At 41.3% G+C, this 24,102-nt stretch overlaps 1 protein-coding gene across 3 annotated transcripts in view; it reads right to left on the bottom strand.

The window, feature by feature from the left end:
• The window catches only part of RARB (retinoic acid receptor beta), a 674,993-nt gene that overhangs the window by 121,627 nt on the left and 529,264 nt on the right, over nucleotides 1-24,102 (bottom strand). Inside the window, exon 1 of one of the 3 annotated variants that reach the window (XM_050938492.1) lies at nucleotides 21,488-21,967. The exons of the other annotated variants lie outside the window; for them this stretch is intronic. Within the exon in view, the coding sequence (XP_050794449.1) occupies nucleotides 21,488-21,644 (157 nt within the window). The 5' untranslated portion in view covers nucleotides 21,645-21,967. Of the gene's footprint in view, nucleotides 1-21,487; nucleotides 21,968-24,102 lie in introns of those variants that run through there. 3 annotated transcript variants of the gene reach the window in all.

The raw sequence follows: 24,102 nt of genomic DNA, 5'->3' as shown, positions 1-24,102 counted from the left end.
CAGCATAGCTGGAACCCCTGATCATGTGTCCCCCATCTTCCTCCTCGTCGTCCTCCACCTCCTCCTCACTGTTCATGCCAGGGCCTTTGGGCTCCCAGGAGATATCCACAGTGGTCTCCAGGGCAGTGGTGGGGTCTCCACCATCTACAGCATGCAGCTCTTTGTCAAAGCAGCAGGTCTGTGGCTCAGCACCAGATTGACTGTTGGCAAAACTGGCTTTCCAATATGCCTGCCGCAGTTCTTTCACTGTCACACAGCACTGCTGCTGGTCCCCGTCGTACCCCTTCTCCTGCATCCTCTGTGCAATCTGCTCATAGCTATTCAAATTTCTATGGCTGGTGCATAGCTGTGTTTGCACACCTCTTCTCCTCACAGGCCCAGGAGATCCAGTATCTCCTGTGTACTCCATGCCAGAGAGAGTCTGGGGCATGGAGCTGGCAAGGTCAGCTGGGTGGTTGCATGCAACAGTGGAGAGTGGCTAGGTGTGCTCGCCAAGCTGGACAATCAAGAAAAGGCATTAAAAAAATTGTGGGGTTTTAAAAGGGAAGGGGGCCTTCAGGTCTCTGGGACCCATGGGCAGTGGAGATCATAATGAGCAATCAGTGTTGGGCATTGTGGGACAGCTGCTGGAGCACTGTTAGGATCAACATAAGTAACGCAGTATATGCACTTGCACTGCGTCAACTTCAGTACATCGACCATGGCTCAAAGCCGCTCAGGGAGGTGGTGTTACTGCATTGTTTTAACTGGGCATTTACGTAGGTGGAAGACGAATCTATGTGTAGACTCACGCACAACTTACGTCAAGCTAACTTTGTAGTGTAAACAGAGCCTTCATTAGAAATGCTACAGCTGCACAATTGCAGCTGTGCTGCTGTAATGCTTCAGCACAGGCACTCACTGTAGAGACGGGAGAGGTTCCCGCTGCGGTAGTTAATCCACCTCACTGAGAGGCAGTTCTTCCATCGACCTAGCACTGTATAAGCCAGGGTTTAGGTTGGCTTTACTACATCACTCAGCGGTGTAGATTTTTCACACCCCACATGATGTAGCCAGGTCAACCTAACTTTTCAGTGTAAACCTGGTCTAAAGCAGAGCTAATACCAGCGTAACATAACACAGCCATTTTCTACATTTACAATGGTGCAGCAGATCTCCATTTGGGCTTTGTCCTTGTGTAAGTACACTGATGCAGTTATACTTGAACAAATTTCTCTAATGACAGGACAAAATCTGCATGCAGCCCATCACAGGAGAGTTAATAGGGTTGCATGGGATTTTACCAGAAGGCAGAATGTGGCTCTTGCTATTTAAACGATCAAGTAAACAACAAAGGTTCATCACTGAGGTCACCAGTTTATGAGCCAATGGCCTGGCAGGTAAAGCGGAGCTTACAGCGCCGCAGCTCATCAGGTTGCAAGAGGGGTCTATCTTCACAGAGGAAAAAGAAAAAAACTGAAGTGAAAGTTCAGATTTTACGGAAAAGAGTGGAAAAAAATTCCTGAACATACTGGTTCTGAGGGTTGTTGCCCTCCCCATGATTTTACCCTGGCTCAGATCACAAAAAGTGCCACAATTCAGAAGTATTAATTCTAAACCTGTACAAAGTTGAAAAAAAAAGACAATATCTTATGAAAAGCGATTTTGTGGTATTGTTATCGATATATCAGATTTTATTTTTTAATAAGAAGCCCACGACCCAGTTTTTCTTGCTTAGTCCTGCTGGAGACCTTATAGGGCCAAATCCTCAACTGGAATGAAGTGTGTAGCTCCAGAGAAGTCAAAGGAGCTATAATGATTTACAGCACCTGAGAATCTGGCCCTTTTGTACTTTAAAACATTAGAGTCTACTGCAATGGCCTTTCTAGGATTATGATGTCCCAAATTCAGCATGATTTCCCTGCAGGATCAATTACCCGACCATGACAAGACACTTAAAACATAAAATGGGTCCAATTATCTTCTCACACCTATTTTACACAGTTGTAGCTCCACTGTCTTTGATGAGTTACACCTGATTTGTAACTATCTAAATGAGAAAAGAATCTGGACAATACCTTTGATGATGAACTAAAATCACAAGGGAAATGGCCTTGTGACTACAGGATGCATATTCCCCATCTCACCTCCCCCATCCCTCCCCATGTAAGAAAGTCTCTTTCTATTAATCATAAATGTTTTATAATGTTTGGAGCCTTTTTCTTTTATCTTCAAAAGCTCTGTATCTTTATCAGTTCTTCCTAAGAAGGCAACATATTTTAAGCATGAAACAGAATAATCTGGAGCACTACTTTAAACCAGGGATATATTCTTTGGATCTAATCTCCAGTATAAGTTTTTATTAGTTTTGGGTGTTAACGTGCGTACCATAAATATAGTTTAAATTCCTTCCTAGATAGTCCTCATAACATTATTTATAATGCCTCTTATCCTGGCTTGGAGCCAGAGAGAATACGGGAGTTTTAATATCTTTAATTCATTATATAGTTGTTATTATCACATAGACAAAAATAAAACTGTAGCGTTCTAATCATAAAAGCAGTGAAATGGACTTGTTAGGTAATATTTCATGCCATTTTACTTCTCAAATGTTATGACTGTTTACAGTAGGAAGTGTTAAACATTGAGGTATTTTTTAACCCTGAAATCAATACACTGACTCAACCAACGCTAATGCTGTGATCACAGAAGTATTACAGGTAGATACAGACGCATCTAAAAAACGGATCATCCCTTGAATTGCAGGTACTCTGCTGGATGACATGGATTTACATACAGTAGCAGGGTGGCCATTTTCTGAGCACCCTTTCCAACCAAGGCAGGGCTGGCTCCAGGCACCAGCTCAGCAAGCAGGTGCTTGGGGCGGCCAAGGGGAAGGAGCGGCACACCGGGCTCTTCAGTGGCAGGTCCTCGGAGGGAAGGACATGCTGCCGAAGAAGAAAGTGGTGCGGTAGAGCAGGCGCCCATCGCAGCTCTCCCCCACCCCCCCGCCACTTGGGGCAGCAAAAACCCTGGAGCTGGCCCTAAACCAAGGGGTTGCTTTATAGGCACCTTGCCCCTTTTAATGGGCTCCAAGAACTGCACACAGCTTCCACATGTGCAACACCCCCATGCCTGCGGTCCATTTAGTAACAGAACCAATTCTTTTCTGCCTTCAGACTACTTCTGCTGGGGCCAGTTTAGTAACAGAAATAGTTATTAACAGTCCTCCCATACTTAGCTCTGGTATCTTCTCTCACAGGCAGAGCTCTTCTTTGGTCCCACTCTTGTCACAGCCCATCCTCCCACTGCTTCCTAGCTGCAAATTAGCCTTCCTTACAGGAACTTCCCACTCTTTGGGCTCCCCTCGGTCACAGCTCCCTTGGCCTCAAGGTCTTCGCAGCAAGACCCTTTCACACTCCCTACAGTTTCTCTACAATTTCCTGAGCTCAGGTGCCCGCTTCCTGCTACTCCTTACAGAGCTACCCTGCTCTCTCCCAGGTGCAACTCATTGTGGAGTCAGGGTTGGCTAGCCCCAGCCCTTAAGGGGTGAGCCACACTGTTACATATACCTTCTTTTGCATGTCCACTTACAAGGGTAATTAGAAACTGCACCACAGCTGTTTGAATGGGTTACTGCAGAAGCTGAACTCCTGCACCTCTAGATCCTTAAATTAAAATGTTTAAGAGCAGATACGTGCCTCATTACACTGTATGACATCAATCCACTACAAAGTGCCTATTGCCTTTAAAGTCAGGCTGCAGTAAGATTACTTCACTTTTCACAGGGAATATAGGGCTTGCCTCCATTGATGAACTGAGTTGTGGGGGGTTTTTTTGTTTGTTTTAAAAATTGCATATTTTAGGCAGCAATAAACACTTACCAGCTGGTGAGTGTAGCCTCACTCACTACCTTTTGCAGAGCATGTTTTTTACAAACAAGTTGAAAATGAATACATCTGTAAATAATAAGTGTGAGTATGCAGAACTTAATAAACAGGGGCATAAAAAGAAATTGAACAGTAGGGTGCAGCAATTAGAGTAACTGTCCTTTTATTAAAAATAGATTGTTTCCAGCTTTCACTTGAAAAGACTGACAGCTTTTTGCAATTCTCCCCATTCTGAGTTCCTTTCCTGAATAAGTCCCCTTCACTCTGCAGTTTGCTCTTTTGCTGACAGCCCACACTCATTTGCAAAAGAAAGGACTGTTTATCAGGCAACAGCCCATTGTTCAGTATAACTCATTGCTCAGGAGTGTTATAGTGTTTGGGTTTTATTAATAGTAAGCCTTGTGTACACATAGTTATCAGTGTAAATATGTTAAGGGTGTAATTTTTTAAATAATAATAATTATACCAATATAACCTCTAATGTAGGCACCATTATACCAGTAGCAATAAGGTATGCCAGTATAAGGCCATTTATATCAGTATAATTACATCCACGCTGAGGGGGAGTAGGTTGTACAGCTTAGCTATATGGATATAGTTCAAACAGTACAACTTTTGCATGTAGACAAGACCTTGGTAAAATAAAGGAATTGTTTAACCAACTGGGCGTGTCTGCATGTGGAAACAGTCCCACTTCAGTAGGGTGACCAGACAGCAAGTGTGAAAAATTGGGACTGGGGTGGGGGAGTAATAGGTTTCTATATAAGAAAAAGCCTCAAATATCAGGACTGTCCCTATAACATCAGGACATCTGGTCACCCTACACTTCAGCCAATGGTGGTCAGAAATCAGTGTAGCTGCAAAGGTTCTGAACTCTGAGAGAAGCACCAAAGTGCAGAGGGAAGAAGAAAGGACAACTTTCTATTAGAGAATCCACAACATATATAAGGGACTTCTTTCTCCTTGAGGAAGTGAGAGGAGGGAGGGTGTGATCTCTTTCTGGTGTGATCTCCAGAAATTCCCCTGCTATCCCTAGACTTCAAAGGCATCAGAAGCACACTGGGAAAAATTAACTCTCACACTGTCACCCTGAGGCAGGAAAAGCTGCTGTTGTTCTCTATGTCTTCATATGCTTTACTAAGAAAAGGGAGTGTCTTTGGTCAGTCACCAGGCCAAGAATTAGAAGTACATTAGCTATAGTACTGCACTCCAAGCTTTCTGATGCTGATGCTTGCTGATGCTGACAGAAACTGCCAGGATGAGTGAATATTTATTAACTGAACAGCACCAATATTCATATAATGGAGCAAATGCAGTACTCAGGTTCATAAAACTGAAGTGGACGTGCACTCAGACCACTTGAAACTTTTGAATACTTGTTATACAAAAGATTGATAATGTGTTGGGGAAGTGACCTGAAAAATGATTAGCTAAGATTCTACCAAATTTTCCCTCATCAAAATTCAGTACCACTGTCATCGTATTTATATACCTCTTTACATTTCAAAGTATCTTATAGACATTAAATATTTTTCACAACAACCCCACCAAATAGCTAAGTATTATTATCCCCATTTTACAGTCGGTGTACTGAAGGCACAGAGTTCCGGAGTTCCAAAGTAAATCTGTGACAAAACTGGAATTAGAACATCAGCTCCTAACTTCTTTTTCAATCTAACAGACAAAGTATGAAGAAAAGACAGACACACAAGAGGAACTATTCTCCTGCTCGCTCTCTCTCTGCAATAGATTCTTCTGTCTACCCACTTTGAGTCAAAAAGCTGACCAGCAGCACTCCATACAGTCTTCAGCACATGGTCTGAAATGGCTTTTCTAGCCTGCCAGCATCAGTCTCATGTAGGAGGGAAGAGAGTACAGTATATGAACACATACATTCACTGTACCATGTATGAGAGAGTGATGTCCATGAGATAACTGGCATTTATTATTCATCATGCATCTTTGACATTGCCCCACTTTTTCTCTGCCCACTAGTTCATCTCCTGAGAATCTCCTACATTATTCCAAACTTCTGAACAGTTTCAAATTGCCACTACACTTTTGACAAAACATTGTGACAGAGATTTATTTTCTTGCCCTTCAAAAGTGGAATTTCCTTACAAAATTCCATTGGCCCAACCAAGACGAGCAACAGAGAGTCCTGGACTAGTGACAAGTTTAAGGTTCAAAGTCTTGGGAAACTTAAGGATAAAAACAGTACGATTTATGCCATTGGAAAGGGGAGATTTACTCTTTCAAATGGGATGCACATGCTTCTAGTCCTAGAGTATCCCTAAATATGGATTTTCAACTATGATATTATATATGGAAAAGCCACATTAACTAATTTTAGGTGTTTCTAAAATGTATTATTATCCTATATTACATTACACGCTTCTATGTGTATTGTAATATAGTGTTATATACTAAAAGCACAAACACAAAACTTGACTCTCTATAGTAGGAAGCTTTTCTCAGCATGCATGGGGGACCTAAGCCATCACTTTCTGCAGAAATTAAGTTTATTTTTAAAAGTACTTTTCTAATTCTCCTGGTTGGAAAGAGAGCTTTTTGAACACAAATCAATTCAGTAATGTCTTCCCGAGTTTGCAGAACAACACCCTTAGTGCATCTGCTGAAACTGAAAGCATTCCCAAACTGCAGAGAAGTATAATTGACAAGACTCCAGTGAATTTCACTACTGCTATTCAGAACATTGTGAAAAGCGGTCAATATGTCAAGAATCGTGTCAATTTCCCTGTGTAGCTCAGGAAAGCCCTGAAAAGTGGTTAAGGTCTTTAATGCAGTTATTCACAGGGAAGAAGGAGGGTAGAGAGAAGCACAGACAACCTCCCCACAACAACCATGCCAAGGTTTTTGAAGCAAAGATGAAGGGGCTCGGGGCTGGCAGAAATAAAAATATCTTTTTACTTGTAATCTGAGCAATTTTGATATGAAATTATTAAGATACAATAAATAGGAGATCCCATGACAGCATTTTTAAGAGTTATATGTCAGAACTGCTCTTTAATTATGTAAGAGTAATTAAACAGAAGTGCCCTTTAATTAGCTAAGTCTTGCACAACTCTGGCAAATGTGAAGCACTATTGTAAGTGCCAAGCATTCTTCTGATCTACTCACACAGAATTTTCATAAAATAAGCAGCCCTGTATATTTTCCATTTATTTCCTCACCTGGGATCTGATAAGACGGTTACTCACCTTTGTAACTGTTGTTCTTCGAGATGTGTTGCTCATATCCATTCCAATTAGGTGTGCGTGCGCCGCGTGCACGTTCGTCGGAGACTTTTTACCCTAGCAACACTCGGTGGGCCAGCAGGTCGCCCCCTGGATTAGCGCCGGTATGGCGCCTGATATATACCCCTGCTGGCCCGCCCGCTCCTCAGTTCCTTCTTGCCGGCTACTCTGACAGTGGGGAAGGAGGGCGGGTGTGGAATGGATATGAGCAACACATCTCGAAGAACAACAGTTACAAAGGTGAGTAACCATCTTTTCTTCTTCGAGTGCTTGCTCATATCCATTCCAATTAGGTGATTCCCAAGCCTTACCTAGGCGGTGGGGTCGGAGCGAGACGTTGCGGAATGTAAAACTGCTGCGCCGAAGGTGGCATCATCTCTAGCCTGCTGGACCAGTGCATAGTGTGATGCAAAGGTGTGTACGGAAAACCAGGTGGCCGCGCGGCAGATTTCCTGTATGGGGACATGGGCCAAAAACGCGGCAGATGAAGCTTGAGCCCGGGTAGAATGGGCGGTAAGAGGACCCGTCGGAACATGGGCTAAGTCGTAACATGCCCGAATGCAAGATGTCACCCAGGATGTGATACGCTGGGAGGAGATTGCCATGCCCTTCATGCGCTCCGCCACTGACACAAACAATTGAGGTGAATGGCGGAAGGGTTTGGTCCTCTCAATGTAGAAGGCGAGAGCCCTTCGGACATCTAAAGAATGGAGCTGTTGCTCCCATCTGGAGGAATGCGGCTTTGGGAAAAGACTGGCAGAAAGATGTCCTGGTTAACATGAAAGGCGGAGACGACCTTAGGGAGGAACGCCAGGTGTGGTCGCAGCTGTACCTTGTCCTTATGGAATACAGTATATGGAGGGTCCACAGTCAGTGCCCGAAGCTCCGAGACTCGTCTAGCCGAGGTGATAGCGACTAGGAAGGCCACTTTCCAGGACAGGTACAGCAGCGAGCATGTGGCGGTATCTCAATCGGGACCTGGACCTGCTACCAGCTCGGTGCCAGGAGGTCGACCGGTGCCGTGTGCTGTCGTGCCGGGAACGGCTGCAGTAGGAGCGTCGGTGCCGCGATCTGGACCGGTGCCGGGAGTAGTACGACGGCAACCAGGATCTCGAGCGGTGCCGCGAGTACGACCGGTGCTGCGGGGAACGGTACCGGGACTGCGAGCTGCGCCAGGATCTTGAGCGACGACGCTGAGAGTAGTCTCTCGACCTGGAGCAGGACCGACGGTGCTCGGTAGTGCCCGGCGAACGCGGCCGCACCATGGTGGGCTTGCCCATCGACTGAATAACCCGCACCAGCAGTGCCGGGGGTTGGGGCAGTTCGGGCTCTGTGAGAGCGATGAGGTCGCGTGCCACGGAGAAGGTCTCCGGTGTGGAGGGCGCGACGAGCTCAACCGCAGGTTGTGCTGGGGAGCTGAGAGGCACCGGACTCAACGGCTCCTGAGGAGCTGGAATCGACGGTGCGGCGATACTCGGTGCCGCAGCAGATGACGGTGCCGGGTGGTCTGGTTTGGAAGTACGCTCCGACTGCGGTGCAGTTGTAGGTGCCACAGGAACCTTGTGCTCCTTGCTCCTCGGGGAGAGGGAGTGGTGCCGGCTGGGGTGTTGGGCTGGTGAAGGGCGGGGAAGCGAAGCCCTTGTCGGTGCTGGGCGGTCCGGAGCGGAGGAAACGCTTGGTCCTGGTGCCGGAGTCGGTGCCGACGATGGGGGAGTCAGCGCTGCCTTCATCAAGAGCTGCTTTAAGCAACTGTCCTGCTCTTTCTTTGTCCAGGGCTTAAATGCCTTGCAGATCTGGCACTTGTCCGCAAGGTGGGACTCGCCTAGGCACCTCAGACAGGAGTCGTGCGGATCTCCTGTGGGCATTGGCCGATGACAGGCCGCACAAGGTTTGAAACCCGGTGAACCGGGCATGGGCCCCGGTACCGGGGGGTGGAAAAGGGGCGAACCCCCGATCCTCTATAACTATATACAGAACTATAAATTACTAATTTTAAACACTAACTAGAACTACAATAAAAGAATTATATACACGATACTACACAGGAGTGAAACGCTAGGGAGGTGGAGAACAGCTGGCCGTGCTCCCCAGTTCCAACGACCGACACGGGCAGTAAGAAGGAACTGAGGAGCGGGCGGGCTAGCAGGGGTATATATCAGGCGCCATACTGGTGCCACTCCAGGGGGCGACCTGCCGGTCCACCGAGTGTTGCTATGGTAAAAAGTCTCCGACGAACGTGCACGCGGCACACACACACCTAACTGGAATGGATATGTGCAAGCACTCGAAGAAGAACTTACAATTCTAGTGCAGGCAAATCTCCCCCGAGTCCTTTATTTGGGGGTTTCTGTCAGTACAACTTTTGAAAATTTCAGAAAATTATTTTTGTTCTTTTTCCAGACAAGATGCTGCCTATCACCTAGACAAATTGAAATGGTTGCTTGCAAGGAAAGGTGTGCCCCATGAAACAAAGAGAAGCTCTTTGGAAAATTTCTCCCCACACAATTGCTCCAGGGATGGCCAAGACAGATAATTGTCATGTGGGCTGGCATATGATTTAGAAAACTCTCACTTAACCTATAGATAGGAGCCACCTTGTTGTCTGATGGTATCCCCAGGCTCTGCAAACTAGTTTGTCTGATCACTAGCTTCTATTGTTCCCTCAGATAGGCAAGGCCCCTGTGAACAATTAAAGCTTTCAATAAATAATCTGTAAGCACATTCATTTGATTTACTGTTATTTGATACAGCAGTTAGTTTCAATGGGGCAGTTAATATTGATCACGCAAAGTACTCCAGACAAACATGAAACACTTCCAGAACTCCATGGATTATTACTCTTTATCCGCCACTCATCTGGGTTACTTGTAATGGTTGTGAAATTCAAAATCAATAACAACAATTAGTGTTCTGTACATCTGAGGAATGAATCATGTGAAACATGTTTTGTTACAAAAATGAAACATAAAAGAGCTTATAAATTTATAAGACGCTTCAAAAAGACACAGGAAAAACTGAAGTAATTTTCACCCGACACTGTAAAATGGACAATGACAAGAATAAAAAATAAAAATAAAACATGGATCAGTAAATGCAGGTGGTTAAAAAAACAACATCAACAACATGTGTATTTCAGGGCATGGTTCTTAGGGCCAAGGACTGTCACAAATTCCTGGGGAGAATTAGGAACACCAATCCCACTGATTGTCAGTGAAGTCAACAGGAATTGTTCTGTTAACTCCCTCTTGGGCTCTTCTGAAAATACCAACCCAAATCCCACAGTTCACACTCACTCCCTGACTCCAACTGGTAAGAACAGCATGGTTTTGGTCCTAAATCAGGAAATGAAAGAATACAAAAAAGTCACAATTCCGCTCCCGCTGATTTCAACTGAAGCAAAATCCATCGCTAAAATGGAGCTAAATGTTTGTAATGAAAACTTATTAAAATTAATAGAGCTGGCAATATGTTGTATGTGATATACATCTAAAGACACCTTTCCTTGGCTTCAGATTCATATAAATTAGTTGTGAATCTAATGAAATGCATGGAAACAACACTACTTCAACATCTCTGCTAGAGTAATAATTCTAGATAATTAAAATGCAAAGCAATAAGAGAAATGTTTTATCATTAAACTGTAACCAGAGCTCTGTGTGAAATCATCCATTCAGAAGACTTGTTTTTCATCAATTATTTGTTATTTATCTGATGTAAATATAAGAAGGGCTAATTATAATGTATGACTCCTTATGCAGCTTCTTGTTATTAAGGCCAATGAAAGCATTCTGAAGACCATAATGAAATAATTATGTTTGCCTTTAAGAATTCTCTTCAATAACACATGGCAGTACTGCACTAAATTAAAACATCAGGAACTAAATTTCACTTGCATCTATTTCCATTTTAGCTAATTATACCCCCAAGCTTTCCAACAGACCAGGCCCTAAAAATCTTTTTGAAGCTGAAATGGCCTAAGGAACAGCAGCCTTTTATAATTATGGACTTTGATGAAGAAACAAAGGTAATTCAGCCCTGGAAGCTTTAATATTCCAAAAAGGTTATCATATGAAATCTTCATCTGCTATGAAAAACGGGGCAAAACTGGGGTGACTGTACGCAAACATTTGTGTTCCAAGTAAATTATATTCTAATTTAATTGAAATATATTTCACCTGCATCACTTCACCGCTCTTGTTTGCGGATTATTTTCTAATTCTGAAACATTTGCACGTTTCGATGCACGGTAGTTAGGATTAGTTAGAGGGCAAGGGAGGGTGGAGCTAGAGAGCAGGTACACTGTGATTGAGCTCCACATGTACATTATATAAGAGTCATACAGCCACTTCAGCACTTTCAAAATCATACATGAGGATCTGAAGCTATCTCCTAACAAGCCCTCCATGTGCTCATGCTTCAGTCACAAAGTGTTGTGTACACAGAATGCTTGCAGGATCTGGCCCAAAACATGGGAAAAGGAAAGGATGTGGCTAAGGAGAGGACACAGCGGGATCTGAGTCAGCCCAGATGTCCTGCTGCTTAAAGAGTAATTCTTTGCTTTTAAACTTTAGAGAGATGATAAATCTACAGCGTCTCAGAGAAGTGCGTGTGGTAATACAAGCAAAAATAAAGACTGGCAGCTCACATAACTAGCGTGGAGAAGACATGTGGCAATATGCAACTAGAACAATGCAGGTCAAAGGTGCTCTCAAATTGCATTGGGAGTGGGGACTTGAGGAAAATACTTCATTTATAAAAACAAAAAATAATATAATATTTTGAGCACAAAGATTTCAAACACAGACAGACCAAATTATAGCAAAACATCAGTGTGATGGGGTAGAAGGACCTTTAGCCATGCTGGAAAACTGGGTCCCAAAGGTATTTAGACTGGATCCTAAAGAGGATGTTATAATACTTAGAGAGCCTATTGGGTGGCTAAGAAGATTTCTCTAAATAAATAAATAAATAAAAATAAAGTCAAAGATCTCCTTTTTCTCAGGCCTCAGTGAGAAAAGTAAGAGCAACTGCTAAAAAATTTAAGGATCTCATCCTTAAAAGTCAAAAGAAGACACATACCTGCAAGACTTTTCTCTTTTAGCTTTGCTCTCTGTCCCAAGCTAAAATTGGAGGCTACTATTCTCTTAGGAAAGCATCCATCTTTTTCTAAGATGCCTATTTCAGTGGTACCCAAAAATGGTCTGGCTATGCTAAACATCACTAGGTGGCACTGTTATACAGTCTTGCAAGCATCCTAGTGTTAGCGTGCGAGCAAATGTTCAATCTTGGGAAGACATGATGTCGTGTTCTTAGTTTTTGTTATGCATATTTGTGTGAAGAGGCAGTGGACCTTGGAGAAATAGCTGTGCAAGCAGCAGGAGAGTTTGATTTCTTGGTCTCTGATTAGAGTCAATTCCTAGGACAGAGTTGCTCTTTGGGAACTGGGTATTGATGTTGGACCGAGATTCCAGAAAGAAGGGATTACCTGCATGCTTTTTGAACACCTCTGGGATTGGTGTATGTGTGTAAATAAAAAAAATTACACTTACAATATATCCAGGTCCCAAAACACTGAAGCCGACTTGCAAGGCTCAGGAAAACTGCTCTCATTTAGCAGAAGTGTGACTCTGGTGTCAGAATGAAACACTGGTGTTGAAGAAAGATCAATCTACTTTTCCATAAGATACTGATGCCTCTATTTGACATTCTGCTAAACTACCAGTGAGGCATGGCGAGAAAGAATAAAACAGTTTGTTCTAGGCCACTAATTTAATGGAAAGACTGTTGCAGGAACTTTTGCAACCTTGAGCAGTTGGATTCAGATATTGAATGATGGGAATCAACAGATTTTTAGTTTGGTGTTTATTTGCTTATATGCTGGCTGAATGAGGTACAATTTTAATTGCATATTAAAGATAAAATAGATGGTTTTGTGGTTAAAGCACTGGATTAGGACTCAAAGAAATCTGGGTTTAATTCCTGGCTCTGCCATGGACTTTTTGTATGACACTGGTCAAGTCACAAACTCTTTCTGCCTCAGTTCCATATTTTAAAAATGGGCATAATTCTTCCTTCTTTCCTCCTACACCATCCATATCTTGTATATGAGATTTTAAGTCCTTCTGGGCAGGGATTATCTCTTCCTATCTGTTTGTGCAATATCTTGCACAATCGGATTCCGATCTTGTTTGGGGGCTCTAAGCACTACTTAATATAAATAACCAAAATACATAAGCCTATTAATGACTCAGCTGCACAAGCACTCCATGCACAGAACTCCTATCAAAGTCAATGGGATCTATGTGTATGGACTGCTTACAGGATCAGGCTCTAAAAGAAAACAAAATCATCTTATCTAAGGGTATGTCTACACTGAAATTAAAAACATCACGGCTGGCCCATGACAGCTGACTCATGCTCATAGGGCTCGGCTAAGGAGCTGCTTCGTTGCAGTGTAGACTTCCAGGCTTGGGCTGCCGGCTGGGCTCTAGGATCCTGTGAGGTGGTAGGGGTTTTTAAATCACGGAAAGTGCATAAAATGGAAAACCCTCCAGACTATGGATGGACTTTAACAATGTATCCTTACTGGTGAAGATCCAAAACAGTCTGTATTTTTATAAATGCTCATTCTGCTTTAACCTATTTAAATCTATACAGCTTCCATTTATTTGCATGTATATATTTAGTTGCCTTCAATTTTACATATGCCATAGATCGGGGGTGAAATCATTTGGTCCAAGACAAACAGAAAGTATAGATATCCCATATCCAAGATTCTTCATATTGACATGCTGATTGATAATCTCCTCTTTTAACAGAAGTATTTTAAGAAGCTGTAAAACTCAAAGAGAATGTTAAAACAAAGTAGGGTTAGTTATAAGGGCTTGTATTAGGAAATTATCTTTCTCCCTGCCCACTTCTAAAATAAAGGCACAACTAAATTAACTTTGTGGGCAAGTGTCCCTAAACCACATACTGTCTTAATCAGACTGTCATGTATAGCACAAAAATTCCCATACTATAGTTTGTGGAATACTTACTGATGGTCTGCGCAGGGCTGGCTAGTCACATGGTGCCGGTTCCTCTCTCTTATTTCTAACTGCTAAAATGTACTAAAGGCAGCTAAAAACACATCACTTTCCTACAATTACTTTTCCAAGTAAACAACGGCTGCTGTCACCACAGGGATTTTACTTCATTGCCAATGGAGGAGTGCTAAATTTGGTTATGAATGGAAGGGCAGAATGTGTGCAGAAAATAATGTCTATATTAAAATGCAGACCACAATGAAAAACTTTGAAACTTGCTGATATATAGACACTCATGAGATGACAAATGCAAAGAAGTGAAGGTAAACTATTAGAGAAATGGCCAGGGGGGCTCAAATTGATATTTCTGCTGTTGAAATCTGCAGTTCTGTTTGGACAAGGTATTCTTGCCTTCTCAATTTATGATGTGCTATTAAACAGAGCCCACGTATTGCCCCAGAAGTGGCTGCATTTCTATGTTGGATGAAGTCATCTCAGTGGCTGGTTTGTATATCAGTTTCTTCCTTAATGTGCTTTGGAAAGCCCTTTAACCAAGATTTAAAAAAAACAAAAGCCTAAAATCAAGTTCCTAAATCCATATTTGGACACCCAAATAAGTGGTCTATTTTCAAAGGTGTTGAGAACAATGGGAGTTGTTGAACGCTCAGTAAATTTTAAAATCGGGCCACTTATTAAGGTCCCCAAATATGGATTTAGGGAGCCTAACTTTAGGGTCCTGTTTTTGAAAAGCCTCTGAAATATGTGAAAGCATGTCATGCCAGACGAATAGGACCATCCACAGTATTTAGACTATTTTAAAAGAAACACTTTAAAATTGATACTTCTGTCTCAAAAATGTTTTACTAACAACGAAGATAACTGACTTAAGAGAACATGGAGAAAAGTCATCTCTATTTTGCTAGTTTACTTTGAGCATGTGACAGCCCCTTCTGGATACCTGCAGTCATTTGCATTGTTTTGCCTTCACAGTTGCTAATTTCACAAAAGATTTCAATGGAACTAATTCTGGTGTAAAGGTACTACTCAATGTCAATAAAGTGGCAAAATAGGGCTCTTGGTAAACAAAACTTGTCTGCTGTTTGAGTGGGGCTTTCACACACAATAGCATGGAGATTTTTATTTATTTATTTATTTTTTAAAGAAATAGGATAATATGACTGTAAAACCACAAAAACTGACAGGGGGCAGAATCTGAAGCTACAATTAGCTGTTTTGAAATGAATTAGATATAAATTTCATGATGTCTCTCCAGCTTTTCCCCCTCTCTTTTACAAAATGATACTGTTAATGCATTCCTATTGGCATTTTTCCATCAAGTAACTGCCCCCTCTCCAATCCTAAATTGCTTGCCAGCAAGGGACATTGGTCATCGCAGCCTATGCCAGATTTTCAGGAATGAGGCCAGATTAACAGCCCCACCCTTCAAGATGATATCACGGCATCACCAGACCATGTTGGTTGCCTTTATTTAAGTGTATGCCATTGATCTATTATGTGCCCTTGTCAGGTTCTGGGGCTGCCTGGCTGGGAGCATGGTTCTACTCACAAAAGGGCAAAGCCAAAGGAAAGTCACTCTTCCTGCTTTACTCACCATTATATCTAAATGTGCCCATTTTCCTGCCTATATTAGTGCCTACAGCACAATATTGTTCTGTTAGCTGGATTGCCCATTGTGTGGTTATAATAATCTCATGCATTTCACATCTTATATTTTTGCAATTCCATTTGGTTGATGAGATTTTGGCTTTCAGCAAGCAGTGGTATGGGTCTTGTTGCATGGATATGGACTCTGAGTATGAGCACAGGTAAAAAATCAATCACGGTGGTACATCACAGGATAACTTTGAGCAGTGTATCCTGGTGGAAGTGGTTATAATATTGGCTTCCCTAAGGAGTAAACATTGATAAGAGGCGAGAGGGTGGTCTGGCTTCCCCACCACACAGTAATATAGAAATGGGGGGAGGGGGAGAGACAGAGTGCTCCCTCTATTGTATTAGGAATTCACTTACCTTCCTGTAATCTACAAGAGCAAAACGCTTACTGCAAAGTTTGGGGATTTTCACAGTACAGTAGCCTATGCGAGACGGTGCGCCTGTTTAGGCATTTGTATTATGGAGGCTTTGTTATTAGGCAGCCCTGCTCAGTCCCAGAAAGTCTGGATAATAAAAAATATCCAAGCACAGGAAAGGAAAAATACAGCCCCACCTTTCTTTTCAACGGCTGCCAGAGTCTTTGGATTCTATAGAGTAAAATCTATTTACTCAGGTTCCAGTTTCCTGGCCATTTTATACATACACTGGTGTCCTCGATGCACAACAGCTAGTGGAGATATGGAAACCTCTTTGAAGCCATGACTAATTTTAGCCCCCATCAGTTGCATGTTCAAATTCAGTGTTCCCAGGCTGACATCAATTCTTGATTCCCTCCTTCCATGCAGGGCTTGGGCGAGGGAGACCACATTTTTCAGCAAAACTGATCCCTATGACCAGTGAGACTGCGATGCAGAAACTCACCACAGTTCCATGCCTCAACTGGAGCTTTCAGTATGACTGGATGTTGTGGCACACAGCAGAAGGCAGAGGAGCCCTAGAGCACACAGTGCTTCAGAGCATGCAGACACTGCGTTGGGCCTAACCACCATTATTCTTTCAACACTATTCTAGAAGATCTAAAATCCTCCAGTATAATACAGGTTCAATTCATCAGCTGCAGAGAGGGTGGTGCGCAACTTAGACATGAGCAAACTAATCACCTGGAGCATGTAAGTGAGATGGAAGTGTAATCTGCAGGCTGGTACATTTCATTACTAGTGTAACCAAGTGTAAAGACCCTTAGCAGAGGTTGGTTGGAGGGTGGGAGTGCAGGCATGAGCCAGATATGGTTAAGAGACATGGCTTGTGTAAACAGCTTCTGGAAAGTGTACTCACATAGTGGAAAGTGGTGATGTCACGCGATGTAAGGATGACTAACTCCAGTTTCTAAAACGTAGTCTCCTTCTCCCTCCCTATTTGGTATAGAACTGCCTGGCAACAGTGCACAAACTCAGATTGCCCTGCCTGGGGGTGCCCTTATTACAGAGGCCCACTACACAAATAGAAAACCACCCACAGATATTTCACTTTTGCTCCAAGCTTATTCTACACCAGTAACACCAATGTATCCCTCTCAGATTTTGCATCCTCAAGAGTTTTTAACAGTGATGCACTTCAGCCATAGTTTGCATGCTAGGGACCGAATCGGGCCTGCTATATCAGATGATAAAATACAGGATCAGTTATTCTAGTTTCAGTTCATTCAGAAAAAATATTCATGCCATGCTTTTTCAAGAGAAGGTAATGAAGCCAGGATAACACAGAGGATGAGAAATAATTTAATCTGATGCTTGAAGTGAAATTCAGGGAACACCGTGACAGATTTCATTACATCTTACAGATGCTTTTACTTGTTATCTTTGTAGACTGATTAAACCATAGGAGATCAAGAGCAGATATTTTAAATAAAGTACTTAACAACTCCTTCTTAACCATCTCGCTGTAAAGTTTATAACAACCATTAAAGAGAATAACCTGTTTCGAACAGACCTTGCTTTCTCTGGTGCTAGTATGTGATTTACCAAACGCACCTGCAGCAATCTGATACTTGCGAATGCAGATTTCAAGTCCCACACTTCAAAATGTCTGTTTTTAAATTCAGAAAGATGAAAGAAAATAAGGAACTAAACTCTTTGTTGGGCACAGATGTTTCTAGGATTTCCAGTGCCCGCAAACCTCCCCCAATTCACACTTCACAGCAACCTGGGATTTAGAAGTAAATTTTATGCTTCTGGATTTATTTTTTAACAAGATTTTTGAAGGTAAACACCTCCAGTTCTTACTCAGCCAAACCTCTCAGGGAAGCCAACTGGGAATTTTCCCTTGAGTAAGGACTATATACTACAGGGATTATACTGATCGTATTTACAGCCTATGTGTACACCCTTTTTCATGTTCTGTCTGGTCCAATCCTTAGTGCACCCATGCTTCCATGCTATTCAGCTGTTTCATGTTTCAACAGAAGTTATTCAATCTCTACTTATTTTTTTTGTAGCTAATTACTGAAGCTGTGCAACAGGGAAGCTGAAAATTATACTGTACTTTAAAAAAAAAGAGGCATTTTTATAATCTTAATTTTAGTCTATATTCTCCTCTTTAAACATCTATATTCTCCTCTTCAAATCTAGTCTTGTCTGATTTTGATATATTGGCCTGATTTCTCTCAAGAGAGAGTTAAGAGGAGTGCTTACTACTGATGTTTAAAAATTCAATCAATCAGTTTTATTCCCTTTCTTTGAGTCCATTACTTTCTTTGTACATGAATTATTTCTTCTCTTTAATCCATTACAATAAAATTAAATCCACATGAAAAATATACATACATATATTAATTTTGAAAAAAACAGTAAGCACAATATATATATATACATTCTTGTGTGTGTATGTGTATATATATAGTGTGTGTGTGTAAACATGCATACTTACATGCACACATGTGTAATACATACGGTTTATGCTTGATTTGCAAACCTACCCAACGGGAGAAGGAAAAATAGTGTACAAACACAAGTCATGTTTGGAGTGTGTCTTACCTTCTATTTCAATGTGCAGACCTGCCATAGGCTAGGACAATTCATAATATTACAGGATTGCACTCTGCACATTGAACTGCAATGGAATTAATGTGCGGAAGTTGGGGACATACAGTACTCTAAATTAAATGCAACAAGGATTAATTCTTCCAGCGTCTCAGCTGCAGCACTGATGCTGTTCAGGATTGTTACTGGGCTCTTTTGAGTCTGCAATATGCATGCATTATTCGCTTAACATCCATTTACCTCCTACTCCAGACTCCTCATCTCTATCAAAGTAGCATTTATAAGGCCTAAATCAACTGCTGCAGGTGCATCATTTGTACTGCTGAGCCCCTCCCTCCCCCTCCTCCCCTAAAAATCCTACCAAGTACTTAATACTTATGAATCTCGGCTATGATTACTTTACACAAAACCATAGAGGTCTAAATAGGAAGAGAGAGTCAGGAAATATGTGTGGTTGAAATTAACCATTGTCACTGTTACATTTACAGCACTGGAGCAAACTTCAGTCATTGTGCTCTTTGTATCACCCCCCCAACCCCAAAATTGTTCTTTGTCAGCACCTCATATAAGTAATAAAACAGTTTATATTTCAACAGAATTTTAATAAATTAAAATGTGTACATATTTTCATATGTGCACACAAACACATATTTATAGTACGTGCTCATTTTTTCAGAATAAAAAATATGCTACATAAATTAACTGAACACTATTTAGAAAGTAACCAGCTAACGTGCTTTCCAGTATGAGTGTCATTAACAGTCAGTGCAAATTACAGCCAAACAAATTATAATTCAGGTTCAGCCTGATTTTAAGTTTCCTTGCAGTAAAGTTTAATTGTATTCCTTACAAAATTACGAGACTCAATTCCTGAAAGCACTTTTCAGTATTTTTTTTTTTTACTCTTGTTAATATGAGTTTCTTTGATTAGCTGGCCTTTTCTGTTATCAACACTTGTCTCTTATCGCTGGCCCTAGGCAAATGACATATTTACCACTCTTCCACTCTGATAAGGGTAATCCTATGTTTAATTTGTTCAAGAACAAACACAACATTTTTCATTTTTTAGAACATGTTTCTAGTTAATAACAAAAGTATAGGAAAGTGCAGATAAAAGCTACTTTATCTAAAAATTAAACAATTATCGAAATGTGATGAACAATATTTTTCCAGTGAAAGTTTTATATTATGGGACTTGCTTAATTCAAAGCATATTTATTACCATAGTTAAACTTATATTTCTGTTTAAATCATGGTAACTAGAGGATACATTTTTAGTGAAATGTCTTTAGTTTCTTACTGTTACGGAAGAACTTTCAAGTAATAGGTTTTCTTTCATATCTCGAGACCTCAAATGTAGAAATATTTTGAAAGTAGCTTAGGGAAAATAAATAAAATATGTTGATTTTTTTTTTTACTGAGTTTAATTCTTTTGAATTGTAAAGATGTTAAACATTTGAACCCATATAGTTGCCAATCGTTATTTATTTTTACAAGTCTTTTCTCAGTGGTTTACTGGTTCAAGAACTAATGCCATGCATATTCTGAGAAAAAGTTTTACGGAGAGTCATAAATATGATAATTCACCAGGCACTTCTTTTAAGAATTTTTTTTCTTTAATTCCCTCTGGATAAACAATTTTGAAGGGAAAGCTACATTTATTCTTATGCAGCTTTGAACTCTTTGGAAAACAAAGATTTCAGACATAATTCTATAGCTAATGCTGCACTGAAGTGTCAACGAGTGTGTTAAAAACATTTTGATAGATAGCCAAGTCATTTATCTTAATCAGCGTCAGAGCAGAGAAGCATCCTGCAGGCTCTTTAATGCAGAGTATAGGAGATGTGTACTGGTACTTATAATTTCTCAGACTTGAAACTACAGTGTTAAAACACTGCCACTGTTTACCATCTATGTTTCTCAGCACTGTGTCAAGATCAGATAACAAAACAGTAATTTTAAAAAAACGACATTACAGTATCTATGCTTCCTCTTCTACTAATCCGAGACTTTGACTGAATCTGAAGGTATGAAAATAATTGATGGCTAAACACAAGGGGAGTTCACAGTTAGTAGTTTTCTAGCAAAACAGCAACTTCTTATAGCAACAAAGTGAAGAAGAAAGGTGGCAGCAAGGTCAGTACAAAGAAATATTGCTTTTTCTTAGCAAGGGAAATATTAATGGAAGCCTAAAACTATCGCCTGATTTCAAGATCACCACCTACACTATGCAGTTTAAATTCTTTGTAAGGAATGTACAGAATACAATTTTAATTGCTTGGTTGCACTGCTGAAATGTACATCAAGAAAATATGCAATCAATTATCAAGTGTGATGGGAAATTATAGCAAGGAGGCAAAGGAAAGAAAACTACAACAGAGATTCTGTGTAATTTGTCCTTCATTGGACAGCATTTAAAAAGTCATGCTGTACTATATTATTGTTTTGCATTTTCCTGTTTGCCAAAAACCTGGTTGAAGGGTTGATATACTGTGTAAAAAGGTGGAAACATAAAACATATTTTAAATATTTTTTTTGTGAAAGAAAATAAATACGTACACAACCACATTTTGCATAAGAAAAAGCCCTTACAATCCGTATCACAAATTAAAAGTAACTGTTTTTTTTTTAACTGCATGCAAATAATTTGTTTGAAATCTGGAAAAAATAATGGGACCTACATTGAGCACTGTGCCGGTGTTGCCAGTCTGTTTGTGCCAATCCACTGAAGCATGCTTTCAGAGCCTTCTCCTGGAGCATGCAAGAAGACGGACTTGCAGTGTAGAAATCCAGAATTTGACCAGGGCTCACTGCTAGAACATCCATACAGTCAAACATGATTCCCGCTCTGCAGCACGTCTGCAAAAGTGCTTTCCTCTAGGTGTGGAGGAAAATGGTATATAAAAGTACACCCAACTCCATCAAACTCTGCCCCTTTTTTGGCACGTAGGCTGTTCGTCTTTTTCCCAGACCAGAATCATGAATTATGACAGACAACACAGCTAAAAGCCTGTAATTGATCCAAATGATCATTTACCATTTTCCAGGCTGCTCAGCCAATCCAGCAAGATAGGGGGAAACAAGCAACATTCCAAGTTTTAGTTTCAATCAAATCATTCCAAAAATCCTTTAGAATCAGTCCTGCCTCATAAGTTGTTGTTGAAGATATGATCTTTTTCACATCACACACATCATCAAAGTCCCAGTAATAAAAGACCTTTGATAGTAACTCTAGATCCCCCTCACCAGTGAATAGATCCTTCTGCCTCTGAACAGCTCACTTCCTACTATTTGTGTCACACAGAATGAAAGATTGAATTGCCTAATATATGCGAGTGAACTTTCCATGAACCCTTCCCAGGCTGCTAACCTTCAAATGACCCAAACCAGTCTGACATCACCAGCTCCCAGGATTCTCACACTGCTTAAAAACTCCCAGCAGCCCTGCAAAAGGAGACAGGCAGAGAAGCAGGCAACTATTAGCCATTGCCTTTATACTTGCTTATCCTTAAATAATAAAATCAAAAAAATAAAGAGGAAGATTAAGTTGCAAAAAGGCTGCTTCTGGGTCCTGTCTGCACAACAACAAATTGTGTATGCATACCATCTGATTCTAGGTGTGTGGATTATTTTAAGTGGCAGTCTATTTCTTAAAACCCCTGCACAGTCCCTACCTCCTCTGTAGAAAGAATCAGCAACATACAGGCACAATTTGCCACTTTACAGGGACATGGCTACAGACACTAGCTTCTCATCTTGGGGAGACAGCTACTAAAGAACATCACGGACTACACTCCTCCCTGTGCAAATGTGTGTTAATGTTTTGGCTGATATTTGTAACACAGTATCCCTGACAGTCTGGAGCTAACACTCTCCATGCCAGCATCCACTTACTTGAGAATGTTCATAGGTCCATAACTAGGAGAGCATTAGGTGCTTCAATATCCATCCCTCTTCCACCCCCTCCAGACATCCAGGTAAATGTAATTAAACACAGCAAATGAATCATTACAGCCTGAATTCTGCAGACGACTCAGGCTGCTGAAAGAAGTGCAGCGAGCCAAAGTGATAGCATTTGGCACTCAGCATTTGCTCAGCACCAGAGCAGAGAAGTTTCTATGTATGGGGACTCGGTTCTGCTAAGCAGCTCCCAGAATCAGACTGTGACCCCTGTGTTCACACCCCACACACTATTGCAGTGATCTTTGTACAAAGTATGCCTTGTAAGGTATCATTTGAAAACTCAAAATTTGCTGGTCAGTATTGTCCTGGTAAAAATATGTGTGGCAACATAATACGTGGTTATAAGATACCCCTGCATGGTGTTATTAACACACATTCCAAACCCCACAGCCTTGCCCAAAAAGAAGTTAACAAACAGGTCCATCCTCAACAAAGGAATGTGTGATCTCCTTGATTGGCATTTAAGCAGTAAACAGAGTAAGGGAAGACAGGGGTGGGGTGCTGGAACAATTTGTGTAGTGGGGGTGCTGAGAGTCATTTAACCAAACTGTAAACCTGGTATATAATGGAAACCACTTCAAGCCAAGGAGTGCGGCAGCACCCCCCTTCCAGCACAGGAAGTTCAAACAGGTGAATAAAAACCAGCAGGGAACATCCTTCCACATAGACTCTTTGCTCCTGGTTCTTAGCTGGAAATATTTTTCAAGAAAAGGACTGAAATTATTAAAAAAGGAGGGCCGAACACCCCAAGATACCTTTCTCTCTCTCCTTGCCCATCGCATTCACTGCACCTGAAGAGACAAGGCAAAGAGGTGTTGGACTCTGGTGGAAGGGTTGTGACCTACAGAGTTTGGTCAGTAAGACAGCTGAAAGCAAGGGATGAGATCATAACTAAAAAAGCACAAAGCTCAGCTGTTTCACTGGTGGTTCAGTGCTGCTCACTCTCATCTGCATCTCACAAAAGCAGTACACAAAAATTCTGTATTTTTGTATAAACAGTCTCCTTCTTATACAATCTTGCGTATGGATCTGAATCCTGTCAGCTCTTTACCTGGATGGATTGCTATAGGTATTTTAGTAATGAAAAGGAAAATGTAATATCAAGTTCTGCGACACTGTTTTCCCCCTTAAAAAATAAAAAAGGACAGAAACTTTCAAAAGTGGCCTCTTATTTCAGGAGCTTGAACTGAGACACCTTGGATCATAGGTGTTGAGAACTTGCATCTTATACTGGCTCTGGGTTAGATTTTCTAAGGCACAAAGGGAAGAGAGGAGCCCAACTTTCATCAAGTTTCAATAGGAGTTGGGCACTTAATTTCTTTTCATGCCTTTC

Source organism: Gopherus flavomarginatus, chromosome 2 (genome assembly GCF_025201925.1).
Source record: "Gopherus flavomarginatus isolate rGopFla2 chromosome 2, rGopFla2.mat.asm, whole genome shotgun sequence".
Lineage (NCBI taxonomy): Eukaryota > Metazoa > Chordata > Testudines > Testudinidae > Gopherus > Gopherus flavomarginatus.
Note: the sequence above shows the minus strand (reverse complement) of the source record. Positions and strands in the feature narration are given on the sequence as shown.